At 44.0% G+C, this 27,800-nt stretch overlaps 1 protein-coding gene across 1 annotated transcript; it reads left to right on the forward strand.

Annotated features, from left to right (window-relative positions):
* The first annotated feature begins 172 nt into the window (after window positions 1-172).
* On the forward strand, window positions 173-27,403 carry LOC119450286 (lysosomal aspartic protease-like). Its single transcript, XM_037713711.2, has 7 exons — window positions 173-326; window positions 3,128-3,266; window positions 10,695-10,818; window positions 12,422-12,863; window positions 16,877-17,021; window positions 26,170-26,268; window positions 27,116-27,403. The coding sequence occupies exons 1-7, from the start codon at window positions 259-261 to the stop codon at window positions 27,266-27,268; spliced, it is 1,170 nt and encodes a 389-aa protein (XP_037569639.1). The 5' UTR covers window positions 173-258; the 3' UTR covers window positions 27,269-27,403.
* Window positions 27,404-27,800: the final 397 nt, after the last annotated feature.

Here is a 27,800-nt window from a genome sequence, read left to right on the forward strand (position 1 = left end):
TGCTCCTTACCGCCTGCCGTGTGAAGCTGAAACGATAACGTTGTTTGCACGGGACGCGTGACTATGAAAGTACCAGCCACGCAAACTCGGCTGACAAGGAGCGAACGGAGACGACCCCCGTGTTTTACCATCGCTGACGCGACGTTTCCGTATGTCTGATAGCGTGGCAACGTGGAGGATGCTCCAACGTAGCGGTAGGCCTTGTCTTCGCTTGTGAGTCTTTATGGTGCTCGCGACGCTGCCTCAGGAACGGCTAAGATGCGGGCTGCACCACTTGCTCCAGCTTTTCTTGTTTTTGTCGTTGGGACGGCCCTTGCACAAGTAAAGTGAGTGAACCTCGTGCGTACGGTGCGCTGCTTTCATCTCAAATGTAGCAAAAGGGCTGCTTTAATATACAGAGACCTGCTTTTTTATTCTCACATCATTAAAATGAGATTTAGTGCTCACAGATGCTGTGTTTTCGCTAAAACGTTGCTACAGAACTACATTTCTTGGTCCGCGTCGTTTAATACAAACTGGACAGCATCGTTGTTTGCCTTGTTCGTTCAGACTTTAGCTTCCGACATACAGCAAAACCACTCCATGCACGTGTCAGCACAAGTTCGCTTCTGTGATGGTGAGGTGCGCTAAAAGCAGTGCAGGAATGTGCGGAACTGCGCTGGTTGATGCATGTTGAAGGGAATCGTACAAAGCAATAAAGGGGGCGTACAGTGTAGATGATAGATACAGCGCTCACTAACAACCAATATTTATTTCATATCAACTGCAGTACATAGGAAAGGCAATCTGCACAGAAAACATAAAGAAACACCGATTCATCACAGTGCACTGATTAAAGCAGCTGTTTTCCCTTTCTTCAGTGTGAACTGGGAAAGATGCCAATTGCTTTATTGAACAATGCGAACAAAAAATGCAACATTCCCGTGAACGTTGGGGAAAGGAAAGCTGTAGTACGCGTTAAACATTCTTTAAAACTTGTTAGAATAAAAATGTACATGACAATACAATAGGGGCCCACATTTTTGCCTATATAGCCAAACACATTGTCCATGTCTGCAAGAAAGCGGCGGGGTGAACACTTTGGTGGTGAACCTCCGAGCAAATGCTGACGAAATGTTCAGAGAAGACTTTTACAGAGCACTGGTCTAGGGAGTTTTACGTCATCTGTGCCTAGAAATATCTCGCCGCAGTGGCTCAGTGGCTATGGCGTTTAGTCGCTGAGCTCGAGGTCGCGAGGTTGATTTCCGGTTGCGGAGCCCGCTCACCAATGGGGGCGAAGAACAAGAAAGCTCGTGCATGTAGATTTAGGTACACGTTAACGAACCCTAGGTGATCGGAATTTTTCCAAAGCCTTCCATTGTGGCGTATCTCATAGCCTCCAGTGTTGATTCAGAACACTACATCACAAGAATCATTCTTGAATTTGATAGAAAAGAAGAAAATTTTCTGGAAGGATAGGGGAAAGACCAATCGTTCTCCTTAGTGGGACCAACAATAATTGGCAATGTTGTCGCGGTAATGCTGTCGCAATATATGCATGGCAGCTTCTCCTAAATATACTGATATCAAGCGTTATTATTACAAAGAACTAGGCCAAAACAACCCAACTCTGTAAGTATGTGACAGTATACTTATATGATGATGATTGTGACGTCTCGATGGCTGCGTGCGCGTGCGGCACTCTCTCGTTTATCAAAGTGACGTTTCTGTACCTCGTATGTATTCGAAACTTGATTTCGAGCACACTGTGGCGCACTCGCGCACGCCCAACACAGATCGAGTTTTCTGTTAGATACCTCGAAAGTTGATGGAGTCCGCCTAATATGCTATAAAGAAATGCGTGACCGATGCCAGGATGGAACCTCTGTCTACCAGTACAGCAACCCAATGCTCTCTAACCATGAATGAGGCCATGATCGCACACATGCTTCTCTCGGGCCAAGGTCGCTTTTTGAGACATCTGACGCGTGCGTCACGTGCCAGTTTCTCTCATTCTTCCCTCGGGACAGCTAGTGCTTTGAGACGCTGTTAGACTGCGCTACCTTCGGGATCGGCCCACTTTTTTCTGTTGGATACTTATGAAGTGTGTGAAGTTCGCCTATAATGAGAGGTCGGATGGAATACGGAGTTGTAAATTAGGGTCCAAGATATAAAAGCGTGCGCTTGCAAATTCGGATGAATCCCACCGATGCAATTTTAGGCGACGCGCTAGCGCGCGAAGTTATTTTGCTCGGTCGGATGTCAAAAGAGGGATGCAACACGTGGGCAGATGGGGCAGCTGCGTCCACTTGATCATTTCCATGGATGCCGCAGTGACTAGGCAACCAGTGAAATATTATCTTGTTTACTTTGTCAATTGCTCGATGGTGGACTTCTCTGACCTCTGCGACGAGCTCCCCATGTGAGCCGTGTCGTAGAGCGGAGAGTAAAATCTTGGAATCACAGAAGATTGACCATGGATGGGGTGGCTCGTCAATAATGAAATGAAGAGCTGCATGGAGGGCTATGAGTTCAGCAGCTGTCGTTGATGTTGCACGAGACGTTTTGAGTTGTATTTTGACAGATCTCATTCGAATCACCACCACGGCAAGCGCTTCTGTGTTTGCTGAAAGGCACTGGTTCATGCGAGATATTTTGACTGCACGGCAGGGCCCTTCACATTTCAGTGGGCATTGTAATTGTTTATGACTATGTGGCGCCTTCACAGATTGTGTTACAGCGCCCACTCAGACAGTTCTAGATTGTTCGTTCTCTGCTTCGCTTGCTTTCTTTTCTTTTCTCTTTTCATTCCTTCTTTGACGCATCTTTAACCCTTCCCCAGTACAGAATAGCAAACAAGAGATATCGTCCGGTTAACTTGCCTGTCGCTTTCTTTGCTTTTACCTTTCTCTCGCCTATAATACTATCGCATTAAAAATTGAATGTTCGCACAAAATCGCGCTTAGTAGGAAGAGTGACTGCAGCACTCACAATAGTTTTGCTGAATAAATAAGCTACGTGGTTGCTTATAAAATGTCTTTTTTTTTCTGGCACTGCTGCAGTACTCGTGTCTAAGCATATACGTATATTTCGCAATTGAGCGTTCTTTAATTTGTATGCATTTACTTTCGATCAAACGTTCTTTCAGGATACGCCTTGGCCGAATGCAGTCGGCTCGAGAAAACATGGTTGGAAACAAACTTCCACTTGGACGCTTGTGGCCTCCGGCGCTCGGAAGGCCTCACGGAGAGGGCATCATAACAGAAAACTTGAAAAACTTTCTGGACGTAAGACATTCTTGTTCATTTTTCCATGTCTTCTCATATAGGTTAAATGGACACAAAAAGCAACAATTAAGTCAAGCTATAGTGAACGATCAATGCTTGAAAATGTCTAAGGCGTCAACGTTATCGAGAACAAAGCTGTGGCAAGCGAGAAATAGAGGTAAGCATAGGGCACGATTTGAGGAGTTATACCGTACATTCTACTACTAGTCGAATGACGTCGTAACACTTAATTCTAATTGCGTCACTAGTACTCAACCACTGATAATGAAAAGATTATTGCATTGCATTTCAAGACTGGAAAAATGCCAATTGCTCATTTTTATTCGATTCTTACAAAAATGAACTAATTGACGTTACCCTTCATAACAACGCAGGTTGTCAAAACGGTTAGTTCTCGTTCGACCCCAAGCCTCCCGCGCTCTCCCGTTTTGGTACTTTAAATAAATAAATAAATAAATAAATAAATAAATAAATAAATAAATAAATAAATAAATAAATAAATAAATAAATAAATAAATAAATAAATAAATAAATCCATCAATCGATCGATCAATTTTATTTCCAACGTAGTAGTTGGGGACGCTCCAGAGCGAAAAGAGGTGAAATGCCGCTTGAGGGTGCCTATAGGAGCCCGTATGCAAGACAGCATACGCAGGAATTGTTATTATTATTATTATTATTATTATTATTATTATTATTATTATTATTATTATTATTATTATTATTATTATTATTATTATTATTTGATGTCAACACATATATACATTTGACAGGAAAGGGAAAGCGAGGAGCAAGGCTGGCAACTGTCACCGGAAGGGGCCCAACGCCTGCCTACTCTTCAGAGAGGAGGAGACAAACATAGAAATGGAAGATAAGAAGGACGGGAGGAAAGGGGAAAGAAAGATCGAGATGACAAATCTCAAAGAATAAAGTAGAACACACACTACAGGCCGCACACAGTAGGTCCCATCAATGCAGGTCGCGCTACTAAAGAATGTTACATAGAAGAAATAGTCCCTGGGTTACAAACGTGACTCTAGTTCGTTACTTCTAGAAAAGTAAGGAGAGCGCGATGAGCCGGATTGCGTCGAGGCGCACAACCACTGCGGTACAAACATTCGTCGAGTGTCTTACAGCGCAGGCCAAGGATATGATAGTCCCTCACTAGTGACACGCTCTGCGCACTGAAATATCAGGTGCTGAAGTGCAGCAACTGCAAGACGTACACAAACACACAGAATACACACAAAAAACAGAATACATAGCATACAAAAGAGTTCAAAGCACCGTGTAAGAAAAGGAATGAATAAAATACTAATAAGTAGGGGTGGGCGAATGTTTGAAGTTTCCAATACTAATGTACTACTACACACTATTTATTCGTACTTTTATTCAAGAAAGAACTATTCAGTATTTTCGATTTGAATCTAAACAAACATTTCGCAACAACCGAATATTACAGTGTGGTTACTGTTCTCCGTCTGCTAAACTAAGTATCGCAAATCATCAGGAGGAATGCAACGACAAGAGTTTTTGAAGCAATGCAGAAACAAAATGGGTAATGCTAGCTTTCGATATTGCGTTGGAAACCTACATGGCAACCTGTGGTTTGTGCGTGGGGTCGATCATTTAGTGTTTCTGGAAGTGTATAGTCAAGTAGTAGTTTCATATTTTGCGCTACAACCAGTGGTGTTTTCTTGCAACTATCCCTACGGCGCACAACTATCCATACGGCGCACAAGTCCTTCAGCCACTTCTTTTCTTTTTTTTTTTTCGTAACTTATGTTTTTTTTTCGGCTATTTATTTAGCTTTTTGGAAAGCTAGTTATGCAGCATCCATTCCTTTTTGGAAAGCTTGTTTGCAACCAGGCCCTGAAGTTGTTGATAGGCTATTCGCGCATTTTTTAATGATGATTAGTGAGTATTTAATACTGATCTTTTGTCCCTGAAAGTTAGCTGTCTTTTTTGCACTAGTATGGGTGCAAGCGTGGTGCCTAGCAATTTCAAAATAAATATTTCTGCTTTGAACATATGCATCTGCATTTGACTATTAGATTCTTATTATTTGTATTCGGTTCGTTTTCAAGAAAGCTAAACAAAATATTCTGGGGTTTTACGTGCCAAAACCATGATCTGATTATGAGGCACGCAGTGGGGGACTGCGGAACAATTTTGTCCACCTGGGGTTCTTTAACGTGCACCTAAGTACAAAAGCGTTTTTTCATTTGGCCCTTATCGAATTGCGGATGCCGCGGCCGGGATTTGATCCCCTGCCCTCGGGCTTAGCAGCGCAACTCCATAGCCGCTACGCCACCACGGCGGGTTGCTGGGAAAGTTGATATTCGTCCAGTTCTACTAATAAGCATAATAGATCAATACATTTAACAGGCGTTGGTATTACAATGGTTTTCTCAATTCGTTTGCATGTAAAAAAAGGTAGAACAACCTTCATACTAGAAATAACAAACTTAGTAATGACATCACATGGTCACAAAATAGGAATAGTTATGCGACGATGAAAAAAGAAATTAAGGAAAAGCACACATGACACTAATAATGACAAAGTAAAAAAAAACATGGCATTTAGGTACTTTGAAATGAATGTGTAGGGCTAGAAATAAGTGATACACTCAGTATGGTTTTTAAATAAAGTATTCGCGCAAGTGATTTTAGAAAGATTGTTAAAATCAGTCGCATTCTTCTGATAGTTGTTCAAGGGATATGCGATATTAAATGACAGTGATTGTTTGCCGTAAGCTGTAATTTTCAAGTGTTTTTGTTAGCCAAGAAAAACGAGTGCACTCAACGGTACTCGTATATCAGCGTGACGTTTATAACTTCGCAGCGGAAAAAGAAACTTTGATTCAAAGCCAGACTTTTACTCGATAAGATTCACTTGACTCACTCATACTGAGACCCACACACAGCAGGCTGTTTCACTGGGGCTTGTGCAGCTTCAGACAAATGGCTGGCTGAGAGCTTTAATAAACCTTATTGAGTCGGCTCATGAGTGAGGTGGCCGAATAATCTTATAAGTCTCATATACTCATAATTTGGGGAACTCAGTCCGACTGAGAGCCGTCCGCGTGTTTGAGCGAATCGAGGTGAATCCGCACAGGTTACAGCCTGAGTTTCATTGAGTCTGAGGAAGTTCTCTTAGGTGTCGGCGTGAGTGAATCGAGATCAGTCGAAGGGGATGTGTCTGATTCACGAGAGTCCTAGGTGAATTGGAACTTCTGTGAGTTTGAGCGAGTTCAAAGTCTGCACCACATGTGATTCCACTTGTTTTACCAAGCTCACGGAGCTATGTGCTAGGGTGAATCCACAAGAAGAGTGAACTTGACTCTGTGGGTCCAAGAGCGGTGTCCATTGAAACTAGTAAGCTTGAGAGAAGATATGCGAATGAGGAACTTGTTATATAAATAAAATATTACATATGTAGGGTACTACGTTTAGGCATGTTTTTGTAAACTGTAGATTTTAGCAAAGGTCTACATGCAACTACTACCCCGGTTGGCACTTATTGCGCTATTTACGGCTAGCGTCTGCACGTTTCTCTTTGACGCAGTTTTCAGGCGTGCCACTTCCATGTTTTCGTTTACACACATTAGGAAGATGCTAGCTACTTGGTTAGTTGGTGAATTGCTAACAAATTGACTCATTAGTCCGTCGGTGATTTCAAGAGTCGAGTGAGTATGAGTTCCTAAGCCTGTGAGTGTGAGTGAGCCTGCATAAGTCTAAGTCTGGGTTCGAATGAATTCAGTGGGATCTGATTTTGGCTTAGTCTCAGTCCGAGTGAGCTTGCTTGGGTCCGAACTTGGTGAGTCTGAGGCCAGGTGAGCCCGGCTGAAGGTGATGTTCAGTATTATAACTGTAATGAAGAAGAGATAACAAGAATGACATAACTAAGAATGAACCGTCGGCTAAACATATATTTTGTGAGTGACAGAGTAAGTTCTGTTATTTTACTGTCTTATGCCTTTGGATATAGCACTACGCTACTATGCACGAACCTGCGATTCTTATAAAGGAGAAAGGTGCTATGAGGACGTCAAATTAACAGCTAGAAAGGCCGAAACTTACAGTAATGAGCGACTTACCGTAATGAGCGACTTAAATGCGAAAGCAGGAGAAAAACAGACTGTAGAACAGGCAACTGGGAACTATGGCATCGACTCTAGAAATAGTACATCAGATATGCTGGTATTGTTCGCTCAAAGGTAACGCGGATGGCGATAAAATTTTGGGGGAACGCAGTAATCCCAAGTGGGCATGGACGAGGTCGAACGGGGAAACAAAATGAAATATGACTCATCATCTGTATCAATCCCAGCATTGCGACGGATGGAGAGGTGTTAGGTAGCGTAAGGTGTAATAATAAGGGTAATGAAGATGTAAAGATAGGTTTAGGGTTATGCTCAAATCGAAGAGAGAAAGGTAGAAAGGAGAAAAATTGCAAGAAACAAGGCCAAGCTGGTAGCGGTCAAGAGAAAACCAGTAGAGTTCAGGTGTCGTTCGTGAACAAATACGACGCCTAGAAGAGGAGGATGATGATAGTATGGAAGCCTTGAACGAGGCCTAAGTACAAGCAATTTCAGAGGCGGCAATTGAAGTTTGGGGTAAGGCACCAAGAACGCAAACAAGTAGGTTGTCCAAAGGAACAAAGGTCCCTATAAAAAGACGGCAGAGCATGAAAGTATGAAAGCTTTTTGACCAGGTCGAATTGGTGTAACTGTCGTAACTGGATCAATAAGCAGAAAATAATAGACATTGGACATATTACGTTGAAAAGATTGAAGAGGCAGCCAGAAATGGTGAAACATTGAAATTACCAAGATGGTGGCTTGACATTGGTCGTACGTAAAATAATAAATGCAGTAATAAACAGGCAAATTTCATTAGCATTTCAATGACAACAAGGTTACCAGAGGGAGTCTGTACTGAACTTTATATTACGCAAAAAATCCGCGTAACCCGATTAGAAGTAGTTGCAGAGAAGAGACGGACGTCTCATGTGTAATTATTAGTAACAAAGCTTGAAGACCTTTACAGGATATGTAAAGCGAAAAAACGGCAGGAGATGATGGAATAACAGTGGCTCTCATAAAAGGCGGCGTGAATATTGTACTCAACAAGCTTGTGATTATTAGTATGCTTTCCTCATGATGTCAAATATGCCAGAGGCGTGGGTGAATGCCAGCCTAATGTTCATGCACAAGAAAGGACACGTTAAAGAATTGAAAATTTATTTACATATTACCTTGCCTTCTCTGTTGTATACAATACATTAAAGTACTTCGAATGGAGTAGGGCAGCACTTGACTTCATGCCAACAAATGAACAGGCGAATTTAGAAAGGGACATTCAAGAACAGATGGCATCCGAGTAAATAATCTGGTAATTGAAATACCGGAGGAATATAGCCAACCTTTCTGTATGACTAGAATGTGAGAGGGCGTTCTATTCAGTAGAGACACCAGGAGTTATATGAAGGCATGGGGTAGTAACCGAGTAGGGGGTGCCTTCGTGAATATCCAGATTCAACAGCTATCAAAATTGTCTGCATGAAAGGTGAACAAAAAAGTGTTGAAGAAAAGGCTCTGGAAATGAGACGCAATAACCCAATTACTAATATGTTCATGCTTGCAAGAAGTATTCGAGACTTCATGATTGGAAATGATTACCTGTGAGGGACTAACGCTGGAACCGCACCAACGCTGGAAATGACTTGCAAGAAATGATTGACGATTTGAAATGGCGACGTCTAGAGGTACGTTCAGAAGGACCACCTAGAAGAGGAAAGCGCTCATTCGCGTCTGTCGTGCCTTCTTCGCGTGTGTGTGCACTTATTTGCGCTATATCTGAAAGTAACTAGAGGTGCGTTGCAAGGTTCGTAAAAACACTGTTCAACAGCCTCACAGCGAAGCAAGTGTTCGTTACTTAAAAAAAGCCTCTTGATGCTGGTCAAGAGCATTTTAAATACCCCAAAAATAATACGGGAATGGGATTATCGAAAGAAAATCTGCCGACGAATAAAATATAGGTTTGGAGCGCATATGGCACGCACTACCGAGCCATGAATGCCAGCTCACCAATATTTCCAAATAAGAAAAAAAAGTATATGATTAGTGCATTCTGCCCCTATACTCACCAACGGGCTAAAGCAACAAGCTTAACCAATAAACTTGAAAAGAAGCGAAGCACTGCGCAACGAGCGATGCGACGGGATATGATTAAAGTAAAGATAAGGGACAGAAAAATGGTGGTAGGTATTAAAGAGCACTCATTCTAGTGATATTTCATTTCAGATTGAAAGCAAGAAGTGGAGTTAGGTAGGTAATGTGGTACGTAAAACAGAGAACCAGTCCTGTATTAGTGCAAGGACGCTAAAGGGAGATAGATATTATTGAGGCCGGCAGAGGACCAGGTAATGTAATAGTATGGAATTTTCAGGCATTAGAGGGAGCTCTCTGACGCAAGACGAGGATAATGGGAGAGTGTTGGTTGAGGCCATGTTCATACAGTGGACACGAAGGATTATGATGATGATGGTCACATCAGAAAGTATGACTAGCTAGTCTTGGCAGTAGCTACGCCATCGCGATTATTCGAGAAGGAGTCTTGGAAATAATTATTTTCGCTATACCGTACTTTAGAAATTTTACCGTTCCCTTTGGGACAGATATATGGAGCGTTACGCCTTCGTTTCTTGCATACCGTGCATACTGTGTGAGAATGGCGGCGTGAAGATAAGCGGCGTGGAAAGTATAGCGTCATATGCGAAACACACGTCGCAAGGTTAATGCTCCCTGACGCTTTTTGCACAAGAGGTGTTGCATAAGTATTGCCCTCTGGAGGGAGAGAAAAGCGAATGATTTTTTTTTTGCCCGCGTCTTCAAATAATATCATGTGAAGTGCGCGATACGCGCATACGCTCGGGCCGTCAAGCGTCCTTCAAAATGAGTCCGGTTTCTTTAAGATAAGGCGCCGCAGAAGAATAGCTGCCGTGGGAGGTATGTTTAAGAAGGAAGGAAAGGAAACTCTTCTGTGATACGGCCGAAGTTCAAGGGCACGTATAGTACTTTTTTGAAACGGTTGCGCAATACTACTTGCACAGACAGAAAATATGTTTTCTAGTTGCAACAAAATATGACCACATTCTATCTAATAAACAGCGCCAGAAAACGATGGCCAAATACTCAACGCTTGCTAAAGCATGAGAAACAGATGCATTGGAACACGGTGAACGCATGTATTTTGTCTACCTTTCTTTATCCGTACTTGCTTTTTTGTGTGATGATTACCAAGTGGAAAATGTACTTAATTAAACCAGGAAACCAGATGGATCCTTCTAATGCTGTTATATTGGCAATGAGATGTATCGTCTTAAAGAAGGCGTTACATTTTCATTTTCGTTTTTTTTTTCAGGCTCAGTATTACGGCAACATAAGCATTGGAACGCCGCCGCAGACCTTCCGAGTAGTGTTCGACACCGGCTCTTCAGATCTATGGGTACCTTCGGCCAGGTGTCCCCCGGAAAGTGTGGCTTGTAGTGAGTTGCCTGTGCCTTTTTTTTTCTGAGTATTTCACTCAAAAAGCATGACAGATTCGAGGCATGTCGGCGGTAAAGAGGTGTATTATTACGCATGCAATGAATATTACTGGCCATGCTGCAGTGCACGAGGGCAAACTCTAGGGCCTCCACTCACGAGAAAGTTATTACTCTAGAACTGTTTGTGAGGACTTGCGCCAACCAATTGTTATTAGTTATAATTAATAAATAAATTTGAAGGTTTGAAGTACCAAATCTATGATCTGATTATGATGCAGACCGTAGTGAGGGGGGGGGGGGAGGGCACTGCGATTTATTTTGACTACCTGGGGGTTCTTTAATGTGCACCCAATTCATGGTACACAAGCGTTTTTACATTCCGCCCCCATCGGAATGCGGCCACGCCGCGGCCGGGATTGCACCCGCGACCTCGAGCTCAGCAGCGTAACGCCATAGCCACTGGGCTACTGCGGCAGGTTGCTATTTGTGATAGCAGCTAGCCAATGGCAAACAGCCCTTACGAACGAAAAAATCTTTGTGAACTCGGCTTAAGGTCTTTGGTATTTCGATTAATACCTTCCCTTGCTGTGGCAGATTTCATTCAAGGTGTTTGTTTGCTATACGACGTTGCATCGTGCATCGTACCGTGCATCGTACCGTGCATCGTACCGTGCATCGTACCGAAGGTATACAGAATTCGGCCGTCAGGCTTCAATAATTGCTGGTATTTCTATACTGGAGTAGTCAAAGTTGACATTTACGGCGCTGTTATCCGCTGTGGCGCCAAGTTGGAGGTTGGCCACTTAATGAATGTTCAAGATTGCGTGATACCTCTCAATTCCTGCTTGAAACATGTAAATGAGAGCGGCACTATAGGCTTTCCCTTTTGTATTCTGTGTCAGAAATTCGTCATGTGTCGTCAGCATCAGCAAGTACGGACATTTAATAAACCGTCGTATCTGTGCCTTGCTGAAGTGTGCATTCCTCTTTGCCATTCCCCCTTTTTCTTACCTCCAGTGTTAGTAGCAAACCGGGCACTCGTACCACGTTTGTTAATTAGTGTGCGAAGAGAGAGCGAATGCATGGATAGAAAAGGCAGGCATATCGACGAGTGCGCGGTTTGCTAGCCCACACTAGGGGTAAGAAAAAGGGGGAATGGCAGAGAAGAATGCACACTTCAGCAAGTATTTTGTTTGTTTTAGGTTTGTTTTATTCGTGAGGGAGCAATAATACATTTCCCGTGTTGTTTGTACTCTTTATTGCACCGCGTCGCAAGCAGTAACTGATTTACAAAGTTGTAAGTATTTTGTTTCTGCATACTGGCGACTAACTGCCAATATGTTTATATAGCCACGTGTCGTAACTCTCTCGCGCGTGTAGGAATATCGTGTCTTGATCTATGCGTAAAATGCCTTAGAATAAGTACTTACTGATGAAGATGGCATGGAAGAAGCCATACGCTAATCCGTATGTCGCCTCCCAGGATAACGAATTGCTCTGCTCGCGTTAAATTCACGTTATTTCCTCTGTCTGCCTTATTACTATGCGTAATGTATTGCTTGACGCAATGAGCAGCGCCGGCAAATTTGTGCGCGCGGAGCAGGGGCCCACGACCGCTATGACTGCTTCGGCTCGGAGACGTACATAGAGCACGGCGGACCATTCCTCATCAGCTACGGCAGCGGCAGCATCGTGGGCAAAGTCAGCCGGGACATTGTGGCTCTTGAAGAGTACCGAGTGCGAGGCCAGTACTTTGGCGAGGCCTGGACAATGATCGGCGACCTGTTCATCTCCTCCAAGTTCGACGGCGTACTCGGCCTGGGCTACCCGCAAATAGCACTGATGCCTGGCCTGCCTCTTTTTGACAACATGATGGCGCAGGGGGTCGTGGCACGGCCCCTCTTCTCGGTCTACATCAAGAGGGACGCCAGCAGTAGTGACGGCGGTGAGATCCTCTTTGGTGCCATCGACGACGACCGCTACGATGGGAACCTCAGCTACGTGCCCGTCAGCGAGAAGGGATACTGGCAGTTCGACGTGGACGGGTTGGTCGCCGCTTGCTCACTTCCTGGCACTTCCCCTCTTGTCACCAACCGCTTATGTTGCATTTTCTTTTCATTTTATGATACTTTTATCTGCTCGTTTCAGTGCTCTCCGGCAGGGCTACGAAAATCATGCAAAAGTGAAACTATAAGCTGCATTGAGAGCACCAGCGGGCTGCAACAGCAGCAATCAAGCCTGACTATTGCCATTAGAGCCTATTTGTTCCCGCAATACAGTTTGGATGCCGCATTACGTGACACTTTTAGCTCAGCGGTGCGCTCTGAAACGAGCAGTCACTAAAGTAATTAGTCTTGAGGTGTCGGCTTCCGTTCGTCTCCTATTTACGCTTTTAAAAGGTGCTAGGCGGGCAGGGGCGGTAAACCAATAAGCACCTAGATTCAAATGCTTGTTTGAATTTTTCCTAGTGCGGGATGTTCAGTCAAAAGTAAGTACGGTACTACAGTTGTCATATCAATAGGTGCTGCAGTTATTCAGTAAGAATAGATTCATATCTGCTGGTCAGATGAGATTGCAGGGCGCATCACTGAGGAAATTCACAGCTATGTATGAACAAGAAGAAGGGGAACGGAGGCGCCCAATTTTTGCCAGTAACAACCATTATAGATGCAACCTATATTATTCCAAGGAAAGCATAGGGGACATTATTTGTTGTTTTAATTGAAGTGTAGAGATGATAAGCTAAAGGGAAGGGAAAGTGAACGAAATAGCAACTTGCCACCGGTGGAAGCTGGACCCGCAACCTCCGCATTACGCGTGCGTTGCAGTACCAATTGTGCTACGGTGACGCCTGTTCCCACGTACACTTTCTTGGGTATTGATGCATGTGCGCAATAACCCGAATAGTGCTTAGCCAGCGCTACTCTTGGTCAACTAATGGTTGGTTTAAGGCAGTCGAGCAGGGCAGAGAACGTATGATATTTTCTCCATTTGTCGGAGGCACCAGTAACGCCGATGTATGCCTGGTCAGCTCGGTTTGAGTTGGCTTATGTATATATCTCTGAACGCGCAGCGGCAGACGATGAGCTCAGTGGTGGCCACTACCACGCTGTAAGTGCTTTCATTGTTGGCAACAAGATTACCACCACTGTAAGGCAGTCTGGCTCAGCGGACCAAACAACCCTCACGATTGCCGTCGAAACCTACTACTTTGACCGTCGTTCGTATACGATCGAAATGAAGGAAAGTGTGAATGATTCAAGGTGTGCCCTGCCACTCTGCTCCCACAGAGGTACTACCAGTTGGTTTCTCATTACAAGCTGCCATGATTGACAGATGCAGCAAAGGCTGCGCTGCAATGTGTGGTGAATACAACATCGTGTGCTTTATTGTGTTACGAACTTCTGCAGTACACTTTCGCGTGAGTGGTAAATCTATAGGTAAGTGCCGCGGGCTTCAATCTTTGCAGTGCAGCCCATCTTGCGTCAGGTTACTTTCAGGTGATAAGAAATAAATACGACGAAAAGTGGCCACTTCGGTGAAAGCTGAAAGGTGCAACATAAATTAGTGGCCGAAATATGTTTTGTTAACATGATACCAAAGGAGGCGCACCGAGAAATCGAACTATATTTGCTGTGCAAAGCTATAATTCCTTTTTACACGCAGATGAGTTTGCACGCGAGTGTTGTAGACGACGGAATGACGTCTACTACACTCTTAATCAATCTTTACCATTAAATATTCAGCGTTGTTTTCTGAATCTTTATTTCTAAATGTTCCTTTAAATTCTCTCTTTTTTGAGCTAATATGTCGATTTAAAACTTCACGTCTATGTTCGCCGATCATTTCATGCGCATGAAAACCTGCCTTTTGAGCAATTACTTTAACAAGGGCTAACTTGCTTTTTCTTAGCAACACCTGTGATTATTTCAGTCAGTGTATCATGTTATGGCCGCTGTTTTCTTTCATCACTCGGAAACTGGGGCGCTATAACGTAAAGCTATTCCAAACCTTTCTATTCCAATTCTGCAATCAGCCCACCACGATTGGTCAAAACATTTTCGGGCCACTCCCAACTCCGCCTGTCTGTCACGCGACGTCACAAAAACCGCGATAGCTCCCCATCTGATATAACGTGTACACACTGATTATGCGTGATTAAACCGCACAAAAGAAAAATAATTATTCCTGATTCGACGCCTTTTCACCATTAGCCCTCTGCTACTGGTCCAATGTTTTCGGGCTGCGCCACTTCGTCTGTTTGTCACGCGACCTCACAAAACCGCGAAAACTCACCGCGTCAAAGTGACGTGTACGCGAAAAAAAAATGCATTAATATGCTGAACAAAACTGAAAAAATTTCTGAATAGCCACAGACTGCGCCGTTCCGAAAGGAATCGAAGAATGGCTGCCCGCCGATCGGTCAGGCCCTCGGTACTCGCACCTGCCGGTGAGCATGTATTTATTTGCGCATGATAAACCTTTTTGCGTAGCAGTAAAACGCTATCGAGCCCTTTCGGCATGCATACGACATCGCTATGCCAACTATTCCTTGCTGAGGATCCGTTTTAGCAGCATTCTTATCCTTTCGTTGCACGCCGCCGCGATTTTCGACCAGTCACCGCAAGCTAGTAAGGCGAAGCGGACCAATCGGAGAAGCCGGCACCACCCTCTTCATGCGGTTATCTATTTTCACTGTGCTGGCTCGGCCCCATCGAAACCCTGTCCGCTAGAGCGTGCCCCTCGCCTCTTTTCAGCCAATTAGATAACAAACACCTTTTAGTGCAGGCAATGTTATTCGTTTTGAAAGCGAACAAAGGTGACCTCCTATAAACGAGAAGAGTGTTTGATTGGGTTGTTCAGACAACGCTGCGGGTCACCGCCCGATGCTTGCGTCGGTGGTTACGTAAATTTGACGTCAGGAGATTAGAATAAAAACACTTTGCAATAGCTTTAGGTTATAGCGCACCTGCTGTATTATCCCAGCGATGTACCGAAAGCTGTGTTATGACCGCGTCTATTTATTAGGTGAATCTGTACAAAACGGGTGCGACGAGGCACCTGCATGCAGATTTTGTTACAATAGATTGAAAAAGAGCGAACTGTTAGTGCTAGTTGGTGCTGTAAATTTATTCAGATGTAATTAGCGCTAAAAACCATGACCATCCTAAAACACTGACGTTCGTCTGCTCTCGTGTGTTCGCACACTTTTAATGCTAATCGCACTTGAGCACTTTGCTAAATTTAATTAAGAGTAATCACTAGGTCAGCTCCAAATTCCATTTACACATTCGAATATGTGAAACAGAAATACTCTCTTAGGCAGCCGCTCAACGAACTTGAATGCAATTTGTTGCATTTTTGCAATATTGTGCTACTGGAAAGATAATTTTAAATTTAGTTCCTCGTATTTTTTAACGAAAATTGACAAATTAGGCAAGGAATTGAAGCACCAAATTTACAGAACTGTATACAGTTATACATCAAGAACAGAATACCGGAATGCTCTAAATTATATGTATTACAGCAGCTGCAGTGGACCAATACGATAGGTTAGTTTGCGATTTCCACGGCAGCATTGCACTCTTGCGTGAGCTTTCAAATGTCATGGAACTGTATAAGATGTATCAACGTTGTACGGATTGGGCGTTTGATTTGGTCCAATTCACAGTACTGTGGCCCTGTTTTCAATGAAGTTTACGAATTTTTAAACTTGGTACTTCATTCTTTAGAAATTTTCTAAATTCCGGAAATATCGGCTCCTGAAAAAATTTGTTTGCAACACTCGGTAAATATTAGCTCTCTCTTTTTAAATGTAACAAATCATATCAACGTCGGTACACTGAACGGCAGAGCCTCCCTTACCATGTATTAGAAGCTGAAGAACCAAAACGTGCACCTCATCACTTATTGTAGTGTTAAACAGCTCAATGGGCTGGTCTGAAATTATTTGTTTTCCCAATAGGCTCGCGTAAATCGTGAGTGAGCTCAGAGAGAAAAATCATTTTTGCTTATCTCCATAAAAATTGCTATATTTGTGCATTTTCTTGCTTCTCAGAATTCAAGTTGGATATGACAGCAGCTTCTGCCGTGGGGGTTGCCAGGCTATTGCAGACACAGGCACCAGCGCCATAACTGGCCCCGTCAACGAGATCAGACGGCTGAACCATATGATTGGTGCCACTAAGTCTTCGTACGATTTGGTATGCGATCCTTTATGCACTGTTGATACCCGCCCGAAAGGGAGAAGAAAGATGCATAAGGGGTACCAACTGGTATATGTGCTCTCGTGAATTACGTTTCACGGTGACATAAAAACTAAGCTAAATACGAGAGATAAAAAATATTCGCCTTTAACATCTGTTAAAAGAGCATGCGGATAATCTTGAAAGGTGTTCATGGCCGGGTTCTTTACTTTTATTCAGATCAAACTATACATAGGACTTGCGAATTTGACTACATTAGTAGCACTGAAGTGAAAACCATCGTTGCAAGTATGCAACATCACCTATCGTCAGCGATCGTGGACTGAGCGCAGCATAGGAAGCTTCCTATAGGTAATTTTGAGAAACTGAAACATTACGTGCTTTTCATTGTTATGCTAACAGCGTGCCATCTGACGACCTCTGACGTACTGGATGAAGTACTGGATAACTTCTGAGCGCACCCAAGCGTCTTGGGCGCGCTCAGAGGAAATAGTCTTAAGAAAAAGGCTCAGAGGAAAGGCTCAGGAGCTCTTAGGCTCAGAGGAAAAAGTCTTAGGAAATAGTCTATGATATTTCTCTCGTCAGACAGAAGCACTAATTCCTGTGTTCTGTGGTGTTGTGTCCTCCGTCACCACCGAGCTGTCACATCCCGCCAATGACTTTTTTTCCATCGGGCGAAGACATGTGCCTCGCGAAGTGACCGTTTTTTGTTTGTTGTTTTGGGGGTTTCTTTGTGATGCTTTTCTCATTGGATACTGAAACTGTGGCCCTGCCTGCATGAACACTGCGGTCAAACCGTGTTGTAGAGTAATGTGGACAGGATAGCTGATGGATTGTCGAAATACGACCTCATTCGTTATGATTAGAACCCATTTAAATCACCAAAGGTCCTTCGATTTTATAGTCAATTTTGAGCGTGGCACCCTAAGTGAGTCAACAAATGCACTAACCGGGCGCCGTGGTAGCTTGGTGGCTATTGCATTGCGCTCTTAGCTCGAGGTCACGGGTTCGATTCCGGCCACGGCGGCCGTATATCAATGGGGGCGAAATGCAGAAAAGCTCCTGTCCCTAGAAATAAGTGCACGTTAAATAACTGGTCAAAATTAATCCGGAGGCCCCCACTACGGCACTACCAGATTGTACTTTTGGCACGTAAAACAGCGAAATGTAGTTTTGATTTAGTTGAAATTTAGTTAACGAATATACTAGCAGTGTTGACGTTTTAGTGACGCTGTCGTTAGATTAAGCGACTTTCTTGTCTGTTTAGCGACAAATTTTTCAATTCTAGTCACCGGCGACATTTTTTAGCGACACGACAGAACAGCTGGCGACATTTTAGCGACTTCGAAGTTAGGAAAGTTACTTCGAAAATAGCTTTCTCTTTGGCTAGAACTTGAGCTTGCGCCATGAAAAGCCATTATTCATCTTCACCTTTCTAGTACGCATCTTATAAACATTTTGCATAATGCAGACAACCCTTTACGCAATCTTGGTTCCCGCCGCCATCGTGGAAGATAGACATGCGAGCTAGCGCAGGACGTGTGTAGAAAGCTTGTAGCGTGTTACAGACATGTGCACACAGCGCGTTCGCCGCATAACATGGCCCTACGAATGCCAGTTTGGTTCCCCAGCAAGTTAGCGCGCTTCTCTTCTAATCCGGCCGCGGCTGCGCATGGCGCGGCTGAGCGATGCCGCGCGCGCCCTATATATTGGAGGTAATCTGTGGCAGGTGCAAAGTCTAGGCATCCCGAGATAGCTGATGGCTTTGTGTGCGCCGTATTCTCGCGCGCTTAGTTCGCGTTGAAGCGGCAGGCAGCGCGAATGGCAATTTGCTCGCCGCTGCTGCCGCTCTTCCTCATGTCAGCATCCTGACAGCCAGTGTCCGCGGTCACCGAGTGAGATGTGTTCATGTTTGCCAGTGCAACGCGTCAGGCCATGCTTAATAATTTAGTTAGTAAGCGAATGTTAACAGACGTTTATAAGGCTGATAAAATTAGTATCCTTAATCATTCGTACAGCTGTCTAATAATTTTCTATCACAATCAATGCTTCACCTTATGGTGGAATCGGTGACATTTTTATGTAAAAAATAGATTTCTTGCTTCAGTTATGACATTCATTCTCAGAACCATGCCATCTACCCTGCGCATGCTCGAGCCCGGCCTTGTTTGTGTTTTGTTTCTCTGGGTTTTCTTTTATATGCTTGTTATTTTCTGTTAAGTTCTTAGTTGATAGTAAATGCTAGTGTGTTTTTTTTGTCCTTTAAGCTCGTTTTGTTCTTGTTGCTTCGAGTAGTTAAAAATAAATTTTTAGCGAATCGCTTGCCAGCCATCTTGCTCCTGACAAGGTGGCTGAGATGCGAGCGCTACTCGGCTTTTTGTCAAACCTTACTTATCGTCAAGCTAGGAATTCGTGCTCAATTAATAAATTGTTTGTAATCAATGACATTTTTGGTAATTTTGTAATTTAATGATTACTTTGTTTACTAGGCAACGGTAACTGTAATTCAGTTAATTTTTTTCAGTAACCAATTACATGTAACCTGTCACTTTATTGGCGAGACAAGCTGTAACAAGCGACGCAGCTTTGACAACACCTTAATTTGACGAAAAATGCAGTAGAACGCCCGAGATCGTGCGATGCAGCAGCCTTACAAATGCGCATGTCCAGGCAGGCAAACCCGGCGCTCAGGATTTGTTTCCTCATCTTAACGCTCCACCAGATGTTGGCTGACGGACTGAACTGGCGCTGGCATTTCTAAATAGGGAAGGCCACTTAGGGGCGTTAATGCCAGGAAATCAAATACGGGCAAATTTTTCTGCTTTTCATTGACACAACCAGGACCGTTTTTTTCTAAATCCCAGCAACAATCAAGCACCGCGCTTCATAGAGGACCCTGATGCTGAGTAACCACAATTGTGCGCGCACTATTGGTACACGTTACACCACGTCATACCTCCCAGCGCGTACATCGAGCGAACTGGACAACCTCTATGTCTTCCAATCACTTTTTCCTCCTCAAGTAAGTTTTCAGTGTCACTGCTGATGTCTTCACAGCAAAAACGAGAGAAGAGGACCAAGCAAGCTTTTTAATGCAATTGTTAACGCAGATAAGCTGTATGAAGGGCTGTATGAAGATAAGCTGTATATATGAAGGACACACTGAAAGTGCCAGGCCATCTCGTTCTGTTTACTGTATCAATATAATGTTAATAAACGTTCACGGGAAAGTAACACAGACGTAATTAATTACTACCGAGTAATTCCTCAACTATTTTTGTCGGGCAGTAATTGGTAACTGTATAATCAATTACATTTATGGTCGAAGTAATTGTAATTGTAATCAGTAACCTTTTTCCTGTAGCGTGTACAACTCTGGCACTAGTGCTAAAACGCCACTGTGCTCTGCAGCTAAGTGTATGCCTAGGCTTACCTGACTGATAAAATTGATCAGAAAGAGAAGCATTCATTGGCTTCCGGCTCCCTGCTCTGGACTACTGGGTGCTGAGGTGGTGGTAAGGGGTGAAAGGATCGAGGTGGGGTGGTGCGATGTTGATGGCGTCATCTCTTGATTGGGGTTGGTCCGGATCCTCTGGTGTGTCAGCTCAGTGACCATTATAAGCAGCGCTAACACTGCCACATTGGCTAATGGTAGGTCACTCAACCTCTCCTAGTGTGTGGGGTCTTGCTGGGGATACCCCAATAAACACCAGACGTTCTGAAATTGTGCAAGAAGTTAACACGCACTCCAATCCATTCCTACTAAACTATCTAACTGAATGAAAACCGTAGAGAAACGAGGCAGTGCATACCCTAATGAGTCGATGTCCAAAAGAGCACAACAGAGAGAAAGATACGCTTGAGCGTGGATCCGTATTAGCTCGCCCAAACCTTCACTGCTCTAATGAGGGAGCTTTTAAGGTGAATGAATGTCACGGTTAATTAATGGCGGCTCTCAAACGGGTGGCCCTGACCTGCTACAGCAGCTAAGTACCGGCTAATAACGGAAAGAGACAGCTCACCGACCCCAGGGACGGCATATGCGCGAGTTTTTTTACTGCGTCTGCATAGAGTGATGGTGGTTGATTTTTCTGAGTTGGCGCACTATTGCTTAAGTAACACACTAGATTAATCGGCTTCTTCGCCTGTTGAGGCATTGGAAATGACATATACGGTTCCTGCTTCGATGATTCGTTATCTTTTGTTTCGTCGTCTTTAAGATGACGCGCATAATTACATTAAAGGTTTAAGTTAAAGAGAACTGAGGCTACATCCACTGTGCCGGCGCGTCCCTCTTAGATTGGATCGCATTCCGAAGCAAATCATAAAGCAATACTTCTTGCAAATTGCGTCCATGGACTCCCACCTTCTGCGGCGCATATATGTCTTGTGTAAGCGACAGTGAATTAACGCTAATTAGGAGTCGTTAATGACAATATATCAACCATAGTGGTCTGTTGCAACGCGGGCAGTTATAAGCGTGTCCCGCGGGTTTCTTGTTTTGTTTCCGGCAATATGTTTGTATGACGTTGCAAGATCACCACATAAATCGGTACCGATATTCGTTTTGCATGCATGCCTTTGTTTCAGCACGAAAAAACGTTAACTACAGACAAGGTGAAAACGCAACCTATTGTTATTTCGATAGTATGCCAAAATTTATTTTGTGACGTTCCCACTTTGAAGGAATGTAAAAAAGTTAAAATATACATCGTATATGGATAGGATTATATATAAACCCGCCGTGGTTGCTCAGTGGCTATGGTGTTGGGCAGCTGAGCACGAGGTCGCGGGATCGAATCCCGGCCATGGCGGCCGCATTTCGATGGAGGCGAAATGCGAAAATACCGGTGTACTTAGATTTAGGTGCACGTTAAAGAACCCCAGGTGGTCCAAATTTCCGACGTGTCTCATAATCAGATCGTGGTTTTGTCGCGTAAAACCCCAACATTGTTTTAGGATTATATATAAAAATAAATTTTACTTTATTGCTCAAAACGAGAACACAAAAAAGTTTAACAACTTTAGTTTTTCAACGGAAAGCCCCCCACAATGGGTATTTCTGGCAATTGTTTAACACCTGGCTCTCATGAAGCTCATTATCTATTTTGAATTTTTCTGGGCACGCTTTGCTGCTTCGTGGACACGCAGAAAGATAGGTCTATTCTTTCATTCGCCCGACTGTTCTACATTTTTGGTGGCAAGATTTTGGCGGGAATGCTTTGGGCCAGGATCTGAGCGAAAAAAAAACTAACACCCTTGAATTTTCTGAAGTTTCCCCAGGTTCACCTCCTGTTTTCGGTGATCTTTTGCAAAAAAAAAAAGGTTGTGGAATCTTTCTTTGTACAAAAGAAGGGAATGAAGAGTAAGGAGCTATAGCTGCTATGTTCGGATCCCATGAGCGAGTCTCACCTTGCAAGCGTCTCATTTTAGGAGGGCGCCCGGTTGTTAGATGAATTAAGCAGCTGCCTCCAACACTTCAACAGCAACCCTTCCAATTGTGGTAGCTCATTAGATATGGGGTTATGCTACTGAAAGAGCTCGGGTATTCAATTCCTGCCCCTGTCGGCCGCGTTGCGACGCATGCGAAGGTAAAGACGCTCCTTTACGCAAATTTACGTGCGCGTGAAGAACCAAAGGTGATAAAAATACATTTGGAACCCTATAGTGCGGCGTATCCCATAGCCGCTTTGTTTTTTGGGACGTAAATCACAATGAATGAATGAATGAATCAATCAATCGATCGATTAGTTACACTTCCGAAATGAAGCCTTACAGCATGAAGGATCATGAAATGGAAGAAAAGGAGCTGCAGGTCACTATTGCAGGGTTTCGCGGATCACAACGGTCTGATACCCGCCGTGGTTGCTCAGTGGTATATGGTGTTGGGCTGCTGAGCACGAAGTCGCAGGATCGAATCCCGGCCACGGCGGCCGCATTTCGATGGGGGCGAAATGCGAAAACACCCGTGTACTTAGGTTTAGGTGCGCGTTAAGGAATCCCAGGTGGTCCAAATTTACGGAGTCCCCCATTACAGCGCGCCTCATAATCAGATCGTGGTTTTGGCACGTAAAACCCCATAATTTATTTTTACAAGGTTCTGATTTCATGATGGTCGCTATTTGTACGGACGAAAATACAACCTGCAGCACCACAGAAAAAAAAAAAAAAGCTTTAAAGGATTTTTAAAGATAAAGGTCTAGGTAAGAGAGCTTGCAAAACTTCACCTCAAACGTCTAAGGGGACGCGTGCAACCGTTACAGATTATCACACGACTTGACAGGATGCGAGTGAAAAACAAATTGATATCAAAGTTTTTTTTTCATTTTGTCACTACTGCAGTGTTTCTCTGAAAATACAACGGCAAGAAACAAAGTTTGCGTGAACAGCGCTATGTGCCTCTCGGCTCTGTCTGTGTGCAATGCTAAACTTCCCAACTATTGCTGCGTTGGGCAGGAAGTCAACACGAAGTTGCACCGCTCTCCATTACGCGTCTCACCACTTCCCCTCACCACACCCGAAGTAACAAAACATATATAAAAGTCAGGAGCCGATCGATTTACACGAAGCTAACGTTCATAAGTAACACTACGGCCGCCTACATGATTTCAACTTCACGAGTGCTAGTTTCAGTGTACTGATCCGGCAACAAAGTATTTTCTGTACTACTGGTCATAGCAAAACGGCATCTACGGTAAGCAGTAATGAGTGAATTGCAATCGCAGGCTACCACAGCCATTGAAAATGCAGGTGGGTTGGCAGAAACTGTTCTGGCAGACTCAAAGATGTGTGTGCGCTGCTTATTGTCTCTGATGAAGTCACAGCGATTTGAGAAATACAAAATAAAGAGCAGCAACGTGTTAAGGAGGTGCCGGAAAGAGAGAGAGGGAAAGCAGAGTCAGTTTCCTATTTGCTACCCTGCACTGGGGTAAGGAAAAATGGGTTGGAAAGACGGCAGAAACACACACACACGCGCGCACACACACACACACACACACACACACACACACACACACACACACACACACACACACACACACACACACACACACACACACACACACACACACACACACACACGCACGCGCACACACACACACACACACACACACACACACACACACACACACACACACACACACACACACACACACACATACATACATACATATATATATATATATATATATATATATATATATATATATATATATACGAGGAATGGGCGTTTTTATTATTGGGATTCACACAGGGGCCTGTGAATCGCTAAAAGCGCAGTACTGCTTACGCGGCCTTCTGATGTGATATTGAGTCCCGTCGATGTTCTAGTCTTCTTCCGACAGTCACCGGTCGCGAGCTGGTTGAGCATGAAAACGGAGTGATCGTCTCCGCGTAGAATATTCCATAGTTTTCTCGTCATAACAATGATCCGAGGCTGAGGTGTTGGCCTTTCGTGCATGCGGAAAGCGTAGACAAGGTGAGCCCAACCATAACCTACAGAGAAAGGCCGTGTCTCCTCGCGGATCTTGATGAAAACCGGAGGCTTAAGCTAGGATCCAGGGAATATAGTCGGGCATATTTGAAGTGTGGCCCATTCCTCTCAGATATAATACATCGACACGAAAATATGTGGAGCTTTCTTGCAGCGTCCGTCATAGAAAGCGGGTTTGGTAGATGGTGGTCTTCAGCATGGGCTGTATACGAGTAGCGTCATCTGCACGATGGAGGTGGTGCCCGAAATTCAGTTGTCCACATATCAAATGAATTCCCTGTGTGTACTGCCTGCGGATGCGAACAAGCTTTTCGCGCAATTTGGAACCAATTCCGTTCGCGAATGTTTTGTGGTAATGTGACTCACTGGCATGTGCAATGCCTCCGCCGCTGCTTTCCATGCCTTTTCATAGCCTCCCTGCCTCCATTTCTGCTGCAAAGGCTTGACTGTACATATAAATTTGGTTCATTGGTTGATTTATGATTGACTGATTGCGCCAGTGAACGTGTACAACACCCCAAAACGACACAAGGTCAGGACAGAGGGCGAAGCGTAAGATTATGAATAAATGTGGGCTATTTGCAATTCTTTAGGGAGCACCTAAGTTTAAGTATAGGAACGCCTTTGCAGTCGCCAAAGTCGGAATGCGGCTGCCGCGGTCGGCTACTGAACTCGCACACACGTGCTCAGTAGTATATAGGATACAACACATTCACTTAGGCACAGTAATTGGAACTGGTCATCTTAAAAAAAAGAAAAGAAAGAAAAAAAAAAACCTGCTGTATTTCTTCTGTAACATTGCAAGGTACTGCTTTATTAAGGCAACAAGGCCACCATGAAACAGGACACTTGCTCGGAGCGATGCGGAAAAGAGATTCCGCGGGGCTCTTAACATTGAAGCTTGTACCTCAGTCTTCATTGTTTTATCTTGTATTCACAACAGATTGATGCAACCATGGCCTTGCAAAAAAAAAATATATAAAAAAATTGGATCATTGAGCACCCGCGATAAACAGGGGCAAATATTTGCGAAATCGAATGTTTGTTTGTTTCCACCCCAAGACTAACCTTGTCGTTGTGTATTTTAAATATTATCGCCAAAATGCAAAACATTGCAGAACACGGAGGTAATGTACAGGGTGTTTCAGCGAACACTTTCAAAAATTTTTAAAGGTTGCCTGCGGCAGATAGCACAATTCTAGTCCATGAGCTGGTCTACTCGAAGAGGCGGACATTACTTGTTCGAAAAATTGAAATGCATAATCTACTTATTAGCAAAATTCACTAATTATGGTTTCAACTAATTACCTTATGGCCCATAATGCAATTACAGATTGTAGCCGTGGAGTTCGCAAGGCGGATCCACTTGGAACGAATTCTCAGGATGGCAACCGGTTTCGAGATATTCATTCCCAAACATTGCGGAGAAATGCATTGGCGTTCCAGCTACTTTCTTAACAAAAATCGTTTTATACATTGAAGCACAGAAGTAACTCAAATGCCAATGCATCTCTCCGCAAAGTTCGGGAATTAATATCGCGAAGCTGGTGTCATCCTGAGAAAACACAGGAGCTTATCAAATGCTATAACGCTCACAGTAATCCACGCTGAAGGAATCTCTTTTCTTTGTCTTTTATCTTTTTTCTCTTGAAGCTCGTCGTAAACTGCGAAAGCCTCCGTAGTTTGCCGAAGATTGCGTTCATAATTGGAGGGAAGCGGTACGTGCTGAGACCAAAGGACTACATCCTCCAGGTAATTTACATTCCACGTTGCTTTCGACGTCATTTGCTCTGAGCTTGGCATACAAAAAGTGACTATACTAGCCACGCACGCCAGAAGAAACTTCACTAGCATTTACTTGTGCCACCACTTGTAAACCAATTGGCTTGAATCGCAAGCGGTAAACCTCGCTGACGGGAGTAATAAAAAAATTACAATTTATACAGCATTTATCGCTATTCGGAATAAATATGCGTCCAGCTAGTAAAAAAGTTGATTTCAAGTTTAAGTTGTAATAACAATTCAATCGAAACTACTTGGAAGAAAAGGCGGTAAATTAAAAACGCGAACGAGTGTTGCTGGCTGCGCCGCACACTCCCGAAATTTATCAGAGAAATGCATAGTGCGCATTTTAATGTGCTTTCGCTGAAAGCGCAACACGTGATTGCGAATCCCTCTTTTTCCAGAGATGTCACCATATTTAACAGTGAAGTGCGCCTGCTTCTTTTCCTGACCTTTAAATACATTTCAGGCGGTAAATTAAAAACGCGAACGAGTCTTGCTGGCTGCGCCGTGCACTCCGACATTTATCGGAGAAATACGTGATGCGCATTTTATTGTGCTTTCGCTGAAAGCACATGATTGCGAATCCTGCTGTCTGCAGAGGTGTCACCATATTTAACAGTGAAGAGCGCCTGCTTCCTTTCCTAACCTTTAAATACATTTCCGGTTCTATAGCTGAAACACGCGTTCACAAAGCACTCACGCTTAGAACAAATTATTGCAAGTGCTGCAGAAGCAGCGGTGCTTGACAAAGCTGCTTTCAGCTGTCGTGGCAGACATTGTAAACACAGGGGCCTCTTTTGGGCACTTTATACAGTGGGAGCTGGATGGCGAAAAGACGTGCCTGAGTGGATTCATGGGCCACGACACGAAGACGTCGCTCTGGATTCTAGGAGACGTGTTCCTCGGTCGCTACTACACCGTGTTCGATCGCGGGAACGACCGCTTGGGATTCGCCGAAGCGCGCTGACCGCCTATAGTGCGGTGCTCACGCCGGTGGGGCAGGTCAGAGGCGCCGGCCTCGCTTACGCTGTCCCACCACTCTTAGTCGGTCCGCAATAAATACTAAGTTAGCCTGTGAAGAAGTGCGAGCGCCCGTAGGCAATCGCATCGTTTCTTTTTCTGTTTTCGTGAATACGTATTAATGCATAACACGGGAAACCGACAACACCACTAAAAGCCTTCCGTTCGTTTTTGCAGTTAGTACGAGTGATTCGAAACATTTTTCGCATTATTTTGGAAGTGAGCTTATTGAATGAACCCAATCGCTCACGTGGACAAGAATGGACGTTCTAGAGTGATTCATTGATTTATGTAAGAAGCGTGGTTTGTTCATTATTTTGTAGACGGAAGAGGATAAGAGCAACGTTTGTGGGACGCTGAAGACATTACGTGGCATTTGCATATTTTTAAATCTTGGTGAATGATAGTTGGGACACCCTGTATATAAACACGGTGTGACCGTCTGAAGTGCGGCGTTCTAGACACTCACTGATCTGCAT

The sequence above is a fragment of the Dermacentor silvarum genome, chromosome 1 (assembly GCF_013339745.2).
Source record: "Dermacentor silvarum isolate Dsil-2018 chromosome 1, BIME_Dsil_1.4, whole genome shotgun sequence".
Classification (NCBI taxonomy): domain Eukaryota; kingdom Metazoa; phylum Arthropoda; class Arachnida; order Ixodida; family Ixodidae; genus Dermacentor; species Dermacentor silvarum.

Bases quoted from the DNA above. Each gene is read 5' to 3' on its own strand.
- LOC119450286 (XM_037713711.2), top strand. From the start codon at position 259: ATGCGGGCTGCACCACTTGCTCCAGCTTTTCTTGTTTTTGTCGTTGGG. The intron at 10,819-12,421 runs GTGAGTTGCCTG...CGCGCGGAGCAG, and splicing joins CCCGGAAAGTGTGGCTTGTA to GGGCCCACGACCGCTATGAC. The intron at 12,864-16,876 runs GTTGGTCGCCGC...CTTGCTTCTCAG, and splicing joins TGGCAGTTCGACGTGGACGG to AATTCAAGTTGGATATGACA.